Source organism: Bufo gargarizans, chromosome 8 (assembly GCF_014858855.1).
Source record: "Bufo gargarizans isolate SCDJY-AF-19 chromosome 8, ASM1485885v1, whole genome shotgun sequence".
Taxonomy (NCBI): Eukaryota; Metazoa; Chordata; class Amphibia; order Anura; family Bufonidae; genus Bufo; species Bufo gargarizans.
In genome coordinates this window covers 24,711,912-24,726,244 of record NC_058087.1, presented here as the reverse complement: position 1 = coordinate 24,726,244, position 14,333 = coordinate 24,711,912, and the positions used below count along the sequence as shown (strand labels likewise).

Sequence of the window (14,333 nt, the reverse complement as noted above, 5' to 3'; positions counted from 1 at the left end):
GTGTTACAGGAGGTACATAGGTTTGTGCGTTTAGATCGCCCCACAGACGTTTTGGTGTTACACGTTGGGGGAATGAACTTGGGGCTCGGCCGTTCAGGGAGTTAATTAGAGACATCAAATTTGATCTCTTGAGGTTATGGGCTTTGTTTCCGAACATGGTTACGGTGTGGTTGGACATTGTGCCAAGGCAGACTTGGAGGGGTGCAAGGTCAGTGGACAGGCTGAATAAGACCCGCATTAAGGTCAATAGGGTGGTCGGCAGATTTGTATCTAGGAACGGAGCGGTTGCCGTTCGGCATGCAGTGCTGGAAGGAGGAGTGGGCAAATTTTGGAGGGCTGATGGGGTGCACTTCAACGCGGTTGGTATTGATTTATAGGCTTTGGGAATTCAGGGTGGTATTGAGATAGCCCTGAGAATATGGAGGAACGAGCAAGTTTAAGTGGGTAAAGTTGCGCGTCGTTGAAGGTGGGAGGTCCTAGAAGTTGGTGGATATGGTGGTCGTTGAGAATGGGAGGGCCCCCACGGGTGGGGCTGGACTCTCATCGGTGAACAGAAATCGAAGCATTAGGCACCCATCAGTTGGTGACTCTGAGCTGGCGTTCATCGGCTGGGGGCAAGATGGAGTTGCCAGTTTGTTTTGGTTATTTTATTTGGGCTTCTAGTACCTCCCTCATCATTTACTCAGGTTATTGGAGGTTGGTGTCGATCATGTCCCAGGTTTTTAGAAATGCTGAGTGGTGATGTGGCCTTATTAGTTGTGTGTGTGTAACTGTGCTCCTACCTGGATACTGTTGCCCCCCATAATTAGGATCCATAGCAATAAAGGGGAGAAAGTATGTATACTAATGCCAGAAGCCTGACTAATAAAACTGGTGAACTGGAATTAGTGATGTGTGAGGAGGACTATGACATAGTGGGAATAACTGAGACACGGCTGGATGATAGCTATGACTGGGAGGTTAATGTACAAGGTTACAGTCTGTTTAGAAAGGATTGTCAAAACCGGAGAGAGGGAGGGGTCTGCCTTTATGTAAACTCTTGTCTAAAGCCCACATTCCGTGAAGATATAAGTGAGGGACATGAACATGTGGAGTCACTGTGGGTAGAGATACATGGCGCTAAAAACAATAATAAATTACTAATAGGAGTTTACTATAAACCACCTAATATACCAGAGTCCACAGAAAATCTACTACTAAACAAGATAGACGAGGTGGCAAATCATAATGAGGTGGTTATTATGGGGGACTTCAACTACCCAGATATAGACTGGGAAACTGAAACTTGTATATTTCATAAAGGAAACAGGTTCTTGGCAATAAACAAAGACAATTACCTCTCCCAACTGGTTCAGGACCCGACTAGAGGGACGGCCATACTGCACTTAGTATTAACCAATAGGCCTGACAGAACAACAGACGTGCAGGTCGGGGGACACCTGGGAAATAGTGACCACAAAGTAATAACCTTCCAATTATCATTCAAAAGAGCGTTTCTACAGGGAGGAACAAAAATACCAAACTTCAAAAAAGCTAAATTTATCCAACTAAGAGAGGCTATAGGCCTAACTAAATGGGATAAATATCTGTAAAGAATAAATCAAGGCAACTGGACGTACTGTAGATTTCTTGAAAACGTTTCACTCGTTCTTCCAACGAGCTTTCTCAATTCTGAGTGACTGTACAAAAAAATTCTGGGAATAAATATGTAACTGAATCCACATCTGGTAATTAGACCCAGCATTGGGTCAAAGGTGTTGATTCCATTATCCTAATTGGAGTCAGTAGGTGATAAAGACTTCCCATAAAAAGGTGTCAAGACAGCATTATACGTGGCAGACAATAGATGTCTAACCCCCCCCCCCCCCACCTCTATTCAAGCTTGGCTTCTCCATTTTTACGTAGATTGCCTCCTTCACACCTCGTTTGTACCAATCGGCCTCCTTATCCAAAACAAGTACTTGACTGTCTTCAAAGGTGTGACCTGTTCCTTTTAGATGTAAGTACACGGCTGAATCTTGACCAGAGGTTTTGGCTCTTCTATGCTGGGCCATACGCTTATGTAGTTGTTGTTTTGTTTCGCCAATATACAGTTCTGAGCATTCCTCATTGCACTGGACTGTGTACACAATGTTGTCCATCTTGTGTTTAGGCGTTGGGTCTTTGGGGTGAACCAGTTGTTGCCTCAGTGTGTTGCTGGGTTTAAAGCAAACAGGAATGTGATGTTTATTAAAAATCATTTTGAGTTTCTCAAACACCCCAGCTATATATGGGATAGCCATATTCTTGCGTCTGTCATGCTTCTCGCCCTTACTGGTAGTCTTGGTGGTCTTTCTTCTCCTTCCTTCTGTTTTGACAAAGGCCCAAACTGGATACCCACAAGTTTTAAGTGCCCTAAATGGGATAAAGTCCTCACAAATAAAAATACAGCCACAAACTGGGATATCTTTAAAAGCATCCTAAAATCTCATTGTGAGAGGTACATACCGTATGGGAATAAAAAGTTAAGGAACAAAAAGAAACCAATGTGGATAAACAGAGCTGTAAAGAAAGCAATAAATGACAAAAAGAAAGCATATAAAACACTAAAACAGGAGGGAGGCACGGAAGCCCTGAAAAACTATAAGGAAAAAAATAGAACATGTAAAAAACAAATAAAAGCGGCCAAACTAGAGACCGAGAGATTAATTGCCAAAGAGAGTAAAACTAACCCTAAAATGTTCTTCAATTATATAAATGTTAAAAAGTATAAATCTGAAGGTGTTGGCCCGATAAAGAGTAATGAGGGGGGAGTCGCAGAGAGCGACGAGGAGAAAGCAAAGCTGTTAAATATTTTTTTCTCCAATGTATTCACTGAGGAAAATAAACTGTCAGATGACATGCAGTAATGTCTATTGTCCTGTCTGACCCAGGAAGAAGTGCAACAGCGACTTAAAAAGATTAAAATAGACAAATCGCCAGGACCGGATGGCATACACTCCCGTATCCTAAGGGAATTAAGTAATGTCATAACCAGACCCTTATTTCTGATATTTGCAGACTCTATACTGACAGGGAATGTCCCACACGATTGGCGCATGGCAAATGTGGTGCCAATATTCAAAAAGGGTCCAAAACCAGAGCCTGGAAACTATAGGCCGGTAAGTTTAACATCTGTTGTGGATAAACTGTTTGAAGGTTTTCTGAGAAATGCTATGTTAGAGCATCTTAACAGAAATAAGCAAATAACGCCATATCAGCATGGCTTCGTGAGGGATCGGTCATGTCAAACAAATTTAATCAGTTTCTATGAGGAGGTAAGTTCTAGACTTGACAGCGTTGAATCAATGGATGTCGTGTATCTGGACTTCTCCAAAGCATTTGACACTGCACCACATAAAAGGTTAGTATATAAAATGAGAATGCTCGGACTGGGAGAAAACGTCTGTATGTGGGTAAGTAACTGGCTCAGTGAAAGAAAACAGAGGGTGGTTATTAACGGTACACACTCAGATTGGGTCACTGTCACTAGCGGAGTACCTCAGGGGTCAGTACTGGAGGGGTCACTGTCACTAGTGGGGTACCTCAGGGGTCAGTATTGGGCCCTATTCTCTTCAATATATTTATTAATGATCTTGTAGAAGGCTTGCACAGTAAAATATCAATTTTCTCAGATGACACTAAACTGTGTAAAGTAATTTACACTGATGAGGACAGTATACTACTACAGAGGGATCTGGATAGATTGGAGGCTTGGGCAGATAAGTGGCAGATGAGGTTTAACACTGACAAATGTAAAGTTATGCACATGGGAAGGAATAATGCAAGTCACCCGTACTTATTAAATGGTAAAACACTCGGTAACACTGACATGGAAAAAGATCTAGGAATTTTAATAAACAGCAAACTAAGCTGCAAAAACCAGTGTCAGGCAGCTGCTGCCAAGTCCAATAAGATAATGGGTTGCATCAGAAGGGCCATAGATGCCCGTGATGAGAACATAGTCCTACCACTTTACAAATCGCTAGTCGGACCACACATGGAGTACTGTGTACAGTTCTGGGCTCCTGTGAACAAAGCAGACATAGCAGAGCTGGAGAGGGTCCAGAGGAGGGCAACTAAAGTAATAACTGGAATGGGGCAACTACAGTACCCTGAAAGATTATCAAAATTAGGGTTATTCACTTTAGAAAAAAGATGACTGAGAGGAGATCTAATTAATATGTATAAATATATCAGGGGTCAGTACAGAGATCTCTCCCATCATCTATTTATCCCCAGGACAGGTGACTGTGACGAGGGGACATCCTCTGCGTATGGAGGAAAGAAGGTTTGTACACAAACATAGAAGAAGATTATTTACGGTAATCGCAGTGAGACTATGGAACTCTCTGCCTGAGGAGGTGGTGATGGTGAGTACAATAAAGGAATTCAAGAGGGGCCTGGACGTATTTCTGGAGTGTAATAATATTACAGGCTATAGCTACTAGAGAAAGATTGTTAATCCAGGGATTTATTCTGATTCCTGATTGGAGTCGGGAAGGAATTATTATTCCCCTAAAGTGAGGAAAATTGGCTTCTACCTCACAGGGTTTTTTTGCCTTCCTCTGGATCAACTTGCAGGATGACAGGCCGAACTGGATGGACAAATGTCTTTTTTCGGCCTTATGTTATGTACTATGTAATGATAGTTGGTGGAGTAAGAGTCCAAACTTTGTAAAAGTTCAACAACTTCACTTGAATAAACTTGCATACAGACAATTTGGTTTCTCTCTTGGCTCCAACAGGTTTTGGGGTAAAATGGCAGTCAAACTTAGATACCTTACTTTCTCTTTCTTTGCTGTGCTAGACTGGCTTCGTTCTGGTAGCTGGACTCTATGACAGTTCTGGTATCTTTTGAGGGGGATACCTTTGGCTATTGACCCCCTCGTAATGCTCTGTATCTGTAAGGAGTCAGGGTGCTCTATGAGCTGTTTCCCTTGGGAGACCCCTGATGCAGGGGGGGGGGGGGGGGCATTTCCCTCACTGTTCCATGACTTGACTCGCCTGGTTCCAACTCTTGACTCAACTAACTGTACCTTTCTGCAACCACTCCCTTGGAAGCAGGACTAGCCCACTTCTGCCCAACATGGGGGAAGGGGGATGTAGGGAGAATGGAATAGTAAGTTCCATTCTATTTAAAGATCTCTTTGCCAGATACACTGCCACCTGCTGGTGAGACAGGCACATTACATGATTAGATGTAATACAAATACATACGTTACATAGCAATATTATTAAAGTACAATATAGGAAGACCTGGAATAAATACACAGATGACATTATTGGTTAGCCATTCGGGACAGTAGCACGGTGTAGGTATGGTAGTGCCCAATCTGTGGTACTACACATGAAAGTTTTTATTTATTTTTCTCTTGACATGTCAGTTTTAGTAACTACTCACATTTCCCATGCAATGACAATTCTGGAGCATCTATTCTTATGACTCTATGTTGTGCGATTCCTTTATTATTCCTGCAAGAAGTTATGAATTGCTATCAGTTTGCAATGATGGTCCAGATGGGTGTTACCAGTTGGGGGGGTGTCCCAGTACAGTCTGAAACTATCCAATTAGTTATGCCAGTGTCCGACTGTGCAGGGACACCCACACCCCCAACTGGTAACACCCAGCTGGACCTACATTGCAAACTGCTAGCAATTCATAACTTCTAGCAGGGATAATAAAGGAATGGCACACCACAGAGTCATAAGAATAGATGCTCCAGAATTGTTAGTGCAAGGGAAATGCAAGTAGTTACTAAAAACAGAAATGTCAGGAGAAGTGACAGCTGTTTTGAAACCTCATGCCCACCTACATACTTGAGGTGCATTTATTTCAACAGGTCCATAAATACACAACAGTAGCAAAATATAATACACAAAAGAAGATAACGGCATCTACATGAAGAGTATACAAGTGGAAATATGTCCTCGGCATAGATGTCTATTGTTCTTTATGCTTCCAGATGCTGTACTTCGTAGAAGATGTGCCAGCAACACTGACCTTCTTCAGGAGCCTATTGACATTGATTGGAAAACTCCTTATAATACTTGTATCCGGTAATGTAAAGAGCCTATTAGCAGATTATCTAGGTCTTGTCTCAGTATAAGGTCCCATATGATCTGGCCATATTGAAGATGGATCATTTGGGCACGACTCCCAGGCTTCATTACTGGACAGCCAGAATTGAGATAGCTAGTTCAAAACAGGAGGATGATCCACAGATATCAGTACAGAAAGGAGTGACTGCCATGTGACAGCCGATTCATTTCTAAAGATCTGAAGGAGGGACTGTCAAGTGATGGCCACTTAGAGTTTCTATTTAAGCAGATCCTACTGATCGGGCCTGGTTTTATATCACGTCATTGTCAAGTTATATCCCTTCCTCAAGTTCCATCCAACTTTTCTTTCTTCCCATCAGGAAATAGCGGATCTTCTATTATATGGAAGAAGTACGGACCAGAAAAGGACCAGTGCATCTCAGCGGACGACATTGCAGACGTGCTGAGATCAGAGGGCACAAAGTATCAGAGTTATGAGCTGCCATCTTATATTAACATCACAGAATGCTTTATCAATGGGAACAGGAACGGGGACTTCATGTTGGATTTTCTCACGTTGACGTGTGATTTTAACAAAAAATGGAAAGATCATTTTAAATGGTAATCTTAGTGCTATAGTGGTGGGGAGTGGATAGATATGAGGAACAATGGGCGCTGTAAACGGACCGTTTCAGCAGACAAGGGGTTAAAATCCGTTTAGGCGATATGCCCCTTTCTGAGAGACAGGCACAGCTACTGCAGAACACCAAACTCCCGAACTGGATACAAAATAGCACTCCAAACTGAAACCTCGCGAATAGCTGCTAGCAGATGAACAGGAAAAGCATACAATCAGCTTACACTCCTGGCAATCAGTCTCTAACAGCATACAGGGAATCCCCCCAATAACGAGACAAGGCTCCGTGTTGAGGGTCAAGCAGTGGTCTGTGAGTTAAAATGGCCGCTATCTATTGTTCTCACCATGTGCTTCATCCATTGTTCTCACCATGGGAATAGTAAAATCCAAGCAAGTAAGGAAAAGGATGCAATCCAGGGACAGAGGGCTCAGTCCCAAGTGCCTTAAGACCCAATAACTTAAGGGACCATAATCCCAGGGCAGGAGGCTGGCAAACAGCCCCCTCCAAAACACCGTGGCAAGGTTGGTTTTGCCACACATCTCCCCCCCCCCAGGGAAGACTAACCAGATACCTGACCTCACGCCGGTCGGTACCTAAGTTAGTCTGGCAGGCCACCCACAACCAAATACTGGACCTGTTGAATTTAGTAGCCTGTCTTTGTCCAGTGAATCCCCCAAGGTTATATTGGTAGCTGGTACTCCCGGTCTCTGAGTTGCTCCCTGGCTTGGAGTGAAGGTTGCTTTGTGGGCAGGGATCAGTGGTACTCTGCCCTGGTACCAGCGCTACCATGGAAGAAGCTTGGTTGGAGTTTGGTTGTTGGAGGGGGAAACCGACCGTCTCCCCTTTGGCTAAACAGCCCTGTTGCTGGGGGACAGGACCGACTGTCCCTACCCCCTGTGCTGTAAGTGCAGAGACCATGGTCCCATCTGCACTGTTGTGGGGCTTACTGTCTCCCCCTGGTGTGTTAAGCTGCCGCTGGGGAGAGGAGGTAACGAGCTCCTCTCCCATATATACTTCCAGCCGCTGGGGAGGGCGACCGACCAACTCCGCTCCCAATACAGTGTCCTGCTGCTGGGGAAAGGAGACTGGGCTCTCTATTCCCTGTAGGACACTCTGCCGCTGGGGGACAGGACCGACTGTCTCTGCCCCCTGTAACTCCGCCTGCCGCTGGGGAATGGAGACTGGGCTCCCAATTCCCTGTACATCACACGGCCGCTGGGGAATGGAGACTGGGCTCCCAATTCCCAAAAAATCATGCTGCTGCTGGGGGGGCAGGAACAACTACCTCTGCCCCCTGTAACTCAGCCTGCCGCTGGGGAGGGAGGACGTTGCTCTCCTCTCCCTGCATTTCACACTGCCTTCCCGGCATATCACTCTGCTGCTGAGGGGCAGGAACAACTACCTCTGCCCCCTGTAACTCAGCCTGCCGCTGGGGAGGGAGGACGCTGCTCTCCTCTCCCTGCACTTCACACTGCCGCTGGGGAATGGAGACTGGGCTCCCTCTGTCTCGCAACTGTAACTTCCGATGGAGGTCCACCCAACGTGGCAGCTGACCGTCACCTTCTGCCCGGTATAGTAGGGTCTTGAACACTAGACTCCTCACGAACTTCACGGATTTCTCAGCTGGATTGGGTCCGAAGAGGTTCAGCCGCAACCACATCATATGGTCAAATTCCTCAACAGAGTATCTGTACTCCACTGCTGGTTCCATCCTGGTGCTTTTAGGGTCACTGTACTGAGACATGCGTTGCCCTTAAGTTGTAAAATCAAAATAAATGGTGTCTCCTGTAGCTGTCCTTCTGGCTGTAGGAACGATCCCGCTGCTTGCCACCAATTGTAATGGATCGTTTCAGCAGACAAGGGGTTAAAATCCGTTTAGGCAATATGCCCCTTTCTGAGAGACAGGCACAGCTACTGCAGAACACCAAACTCCCGAACTGGATACAAAATAGCACTCCAAACTGGAACCTTGCGAATAGCTGCTAGCAGACGAACAGGAAAAGTATACAATCAGCTTACACTCCTGGCAATCAGTCTCTAACAGCGTACAGGGAATCCCCCCAATAACGGGACAAGGCTCCGTGTTGAGGGTCAAGCAGTGGTCTGTGAGTTAAAATGGCCGCTATCTATTGTTCTCACCATGTGCTTCATCCATTGTTCTCACCATGGGAATAGTAAAATCCAAGCAAGTAAGGCAAAGGATACAATCCAGGGACAGAGGGCTCAGTCCCAAGTGCCTTAAGACCCAATAACTTAAGGGACCATAATCCCAGGGCAGGAGGCTGGCAAACAGCCCCCTCCAAAACACAGTGGCGAGGTTGGTTTCGCGTCCATGCAACTGGTCTCAGTGATTGCAAAAATTCTCTAAATCTTGACTCCTTTTTACTGTTTTTAAATGCAATGTTTAAAAAGATTGGGGGTCATCCTTTTTGCTATTATGGGGACTGTTAATGTAGTGGAATTCAAGATCATGGTGGGAAGGCTTGGGGGTTCTCTACACCTCTCCATAGTCTATGCTTTTTCCTCATATTTTTGGGGGGTCAAGGGCAAAACCTACAATCTCTCCCTCCATAATTTACTCAATGCCCCTTCCGTATGTCTCATACACATCCAATGCAGAGCGCCATATACAAGCATAACCAGCCCTCTGTTTAAATATATGGGGCACTAGACACACACAATCGGCAACAGGACTCTTTTCAATAGGCAAGAGTCACAAAGATGGGTCCAACACCTAGTTTTGTGCATGTGTCCTACTAAAGGATTGTTTGTTGTATTAATTTTTAGTTTTTTGTTCCCACTGGCTTAAAAATAAAGGCCATATTGATCTCACCAAGCTCCAGTCCCTTCTGCTCTTCAATTCCTGGTCCCAGTTTAATGCACCACAAAACCTGGAAAAGTCAATCACAGGCTAAGGTGGTCCACCACAAGTGATCGGATAAGTCGATTCGGGACCAGGAAGTGAAGAGCCTTCTGATCTGTAAAATAGCAGGCAACATTTTGAGCTGTTCATATTGGATTGTTTTACATTTGCTTGCAACCAAAGTTTTTAGGAAATTCAAAATTAATTTCATTATTGTAGAATCAATTTGCTCATCTCTACGCATGCTCGCCTCTACATTCTCGATGTCAGATCGGCAGCTGCCCCGTCTGCCATGCAGCAGCGCCTTTCCATGCCACATGTTTTGGCCGGACAACCCCTTTAAGGCTACTTTCACACTACCGTTTTAGTTTTCCGGTATTGAGATCCGTCATAGGGCTTCAGTTTTGTCCCCATTCATTGTCAATGGGGACAAAACTGAACTGAACAGAACAGAATACTCCAAAATGCATTCCGTTCCATTTAGTTGCGTTCCCAGACAGGAGAGCAAACCGCAAAATGTAACATAGTAACATAGTACATAAGGCCGAAAAAAGACATTTGTCCATCCAGTTCGGCCTGTCATCCTGTAAGTTGATCCAGAGGAAGGCAAAAGAAAACTGTGAGGTAGAAGCCAATTTTCCTCACTTTAGGTGAATAAAAAATTCCTTCCCGACTCCAATCAGGCAATCAGAATAATTCCCTGGATCAACGATCCCTCTCTAGTAGCTATATCCTGTAATATTATTACACTCTAGAAATACATGTAGTTTGCTTTCCGTCGTGGGATGCGGAGGAAGACGGATCCGGCATGACCCCCATGGCAAGTCAATGGGGAGTCATGGCAATTCAATTTAGTTTGTGACGGATCCGTCTTGGGTATGTTAAACATAATACAACCGGATCAGTTCATAACAGATGCAGATGGTTGTATTATCAGTAACGGAAGCGTTTTTGCTGAACCCTGCCTGATCAGTAAAAACGCTATTGTGAAAGTAGTCTAAGAAAAACAACATTCCTAGTGAATGTCTTGTACAAGTTAAGGAACCAACCTTACCTAAGACGAAGACAATACAACCAGCCCCTTGAGACCTGAGACCCAGGTGCTGCTGACCTTAAGAATCACAATGCTAATAATATGAGCTCTGGTAAGGCTGTCCTGTTTTCCATAGTTCTTAATTTTAAATATTGCACCATCTTCTCAATTAGTCACTCGGTTATTATGGGCCGGTTGTGCTAACAAGCTAAAAGGAATAAACAGCGATAGCAGTCCCTGGGTCACGCCGCCATGTCAAGTGCTCCTGCAAAGGATGGTGCCTCGCTCCTCGCCACTCGTCTTGTTAATTCTTGTAAGGGCTTTTTATTTTAGGTTTGCGATTCTGCTTTGATTAATCTATAATGTATAATAAATGTGACTAAGTAGAACAATAAACTTGGCTCTATACTCTTTTTTTTTACTTTTTAAAACTTTTTGTAAAGTTTGAACTTTTTTAAAAGCTTCCAGCTGTCCCTCCTGCTTTTGACATTGGATGAAACTTGAATAGATGGACATTGCCAGTGCTTCAATCATTCTGAAAAATTGAGTATGACTATCTGATGTCTCCTCTGATGTCTCTTTTTTTTCATTATAAACAGTAGAAAAATTGCGACAGGTTTTTGGAGAAAAAATGGCGTAATTTGGAAAAATATACAGAACACTGCTATTGTCACACTAAAATATGCTTTTTGCAATGCTTAGTTAGAAACTCTAGAAGCTTTACTCTTTCGTTAGTCTTAGAACATGGGACTGACCATAGAGCCTACAGGGAAATTTCCCAGTGGGCGATGTACAGCGACCCACCCAAGCACTCCTATTGACCGCCAGCCGGGTATATAAAGATCTGATGTTCTCAGCATTGATTAATGTAGAAGCATCAGGTATTTATGTTCCGCAGGTGCCCTCCTGTATTCAACTGTATTGCCTTTCTCAGGACGATGATACGATTTCATACTGTAGCATGGGCGGCAGTATGTTGTGCTGTACTGTGGTATCTGGTACTGCTGGGGCAGTATTTTGTTTAGCACTATGGTATTGCTAGCCCTGCCTACTTCTGTTGTCCCATCTTCTGTCAGTTTGGACCAACCTCCAACATGGGGCCACTTTAAGTTCCCAGTCCGCCCTGCCGGAAAATCACATCTTGTATTATACTCCAGAGCTGCACTCACTACTCTGCTGGTGCAGTCACTGTGTACATACATTACATTACTTATCCTGTACTGATCTTGAGTTACATCCTGTATTATACTCCAGAGCTGCACTCACTATTCTGCTGGTGGAGTCATTGTGTACATGAATTACATTACTTATCCTAGCAAGGGGGGAACTAACTCTCCTTAGGGAGAGAGCACCTTAATCAGTGTGAGGAGACTTATAGGCCATACATGCTTCTCTGGAATTTTGGGAGGGAAGAAATGCAAATGATTTGGTCCTGGCAGTGTCTGATACTGTCCAGATCTTTTCTGAAGCACCGCCTCAGTTTTTTAACACTTCCTAGGTGGCCAAGTCTCTTTCTGGTGTAGTAATTTTTGTATACATTACTTATTGCAATTGTCCAGTGAATACGTCTTGCCCTGAGAAAATATGGCTGATTTTGCTCTAGTAGTGGGATTGATAGAAACAGTAGATTTAATTGGTGGGTGTGAATTTTTACAAATATGCAATGGTCCATGATGATCCCTTATTGTAAATTTTTATGCAATCATATGTTTATGTTACTTTCTTAATAGTGCAATGTTGGCATGTTAGATGAAGGCCGTATACGAAAAGCCCTCGTTCAGGCCTTTTGGACTAAGGGTCTGTAATCTGTGGATCCATTTTGCTTCTTCCTATAGAAGTTTCTGGTCCAAATTGCCACTTCTTGGTCCCAATTTAATTTTAGCCAGTCCCCCAAATTTTAGGACTTCTAAGTTACCACTGTGGGTATATGTAATGTGTCTATACAGTGAGGTGTCCTTTTCTGTGTTGATGGCACTGATATGCCCTGATATTCTCCGTCTGAGTTCCTGTATAGTTTTCTCTACATATAATTTGGGGCAGGTACACGACGCCACATAAATAATACCACTGCTGCGGCAATTGAAGAAATCTCTGATTGTGTATTCACGTCCATCAACTGGGTTCTTGAATTTCTTTATTCTCGGAATATACTTACAAAATGTGCAATTGCCACATGGGAAGGAGCCCACAGTGCTGGATTTTAACCAGTTTCCACTTTTTATTTCTCTTGTAGGTAAAAAACTATGGACAAGTTTGTCCCTGACGTTCTGTCCCCTTCTATATGTGACACTGGGGTATGGTGATAATACCGTATTCAATTCTCCATCGCTGGTGAGTATTTTCCAATGTCTTTTTAAAATTGTCATTATACTGAGACCGTTTGTTACATCATTGCCTTCATACATAAAGGACACCACTGATGTGCAGACCCGAATCAGTAGCATCTCACTATCGGCATCCGCATTCTTAGCTAGCCTGGACGTGGAAGCGCTATATAGCAATATCGAGCATGAATTAGGGATCAAAGCTGTCAAATACTTTCTGGACACTAAGAGCATGTGCTTCCATGAACACAATAATTTTGTCATAAGCTTATTGAGATTTATACTTACCCACAACTACTTCCTGTGTAACGGTACCTTTTACCAGCAGATGAAAGGTACCGCTATGGGGACACCGTGTGCACCAACTTTTGCAAATTTATTTTTGGGGTGGTGGGAGGACACTATTGTTTTTTTCGAGACACTTGCACACTTCACTAGTCACTAGAGTTGAGCGAACACCTGGATGTTCGGGTTCGAGAAGTTCGGCCGAACTTCCCGAAAATGTTCGGGTTCGGGATCCGAACCCGATCCGAACTTCGTCCCGAACCCGAACCCCATTGAAGTCAATGGGGACCCGAACTTTTCGGCACTAAAAAGGCTGTAAAACAGCCCAGGAAAGGGCTAGAGGGCTGCAAAAGGCAGCAACATGTAGGTAAATCTCCTGCAAACAAATTTGGATAGGGAAATTAATTAAAATAAAAATTAAATAAATAAAAATTAACCAAAATCAATTGGACAGAGGTCCCATAGCAGAGAATCTGGCTTCACGTCACCCACCACTGGAACAGTCCATTCTCAGATATTTAGGCCCCGGCACCCAGGCAGAGGAGAGAGGTCCCGTAACAGAGAATCTGTCTTCTTGTCAGCAGAGAATCAGTCTGCATGTCATAGCAGAGAATCAGGCTTCACGTCAGCCACCACTGCAACAGTCCATTGTCATAAATTTAGGCCCAGCACCCAGGCAGAGGAGAGAGGTCCCGTAACAGAGAATCTGTCTTCTTGTCAGCAGAGAATCAGTCTGCATGTCATAGCAGAGAATCAGGCTTCACGTCAGCCACCACTGCAACAGTCCATTGTCATAAATTTAGGCCCAGCACCCAGGCAGAGGAGAGAGGTCCCGTAACAGAGAATCTGGCTTCATGTCAGCAGAGAATCAGTCTGCATGTCATAGCAGAGAATCAGGCTTCACGTCAGCCACCACTGCAACAGTCCATTGTCATAAATTTAGGCCCAGCACCCAGGCAGAGGAGAGAGGTCCCGTAACAGAGAATCTGTCTTCATGTCAGCAGAGAATCAGTCTGCATATCATAGCAGAGAATCAGGCTTCACGTCACCCACCACTGTAAGAGTCCATTTTCATAAATTTAGGCCCAGCACCCAGGCAGAGGAGAGAGGTCCCGTAACAGACAATCTGG

General features: G+C 44.2%; 1 protein-coding gene across 1 annotated transcript in view; it reads left to right on the top strand.

The window, feature by feature from the left end:
* Window positions 1-6,823, top strand: part of LOC122944677 (histamine N-methyltransferase A-like) — a 40,141-nt gene extending 33,318 nt beyond the window's left edge. Inside the window, exons 5-6 of the mRNA XM_044303213.1 lie at window positions 5,985-6,078; window positions 6,441-6,823. Of these exons, the coding sequence (XP_044159148.1) occupies window positions 5,985-6,078; window positions 6,441-6,685 (339 nt within the window). The 3' untranslated portion in view covers window positions 6,686-6,823. The remainder of the gene's footprint in view (window positions 1-5,984; window positions 6,079-6,440) is intronic.
* The last annotated feature ends 7,510 nt before the right edge of the window (window positions 6,824-14,333 follow it).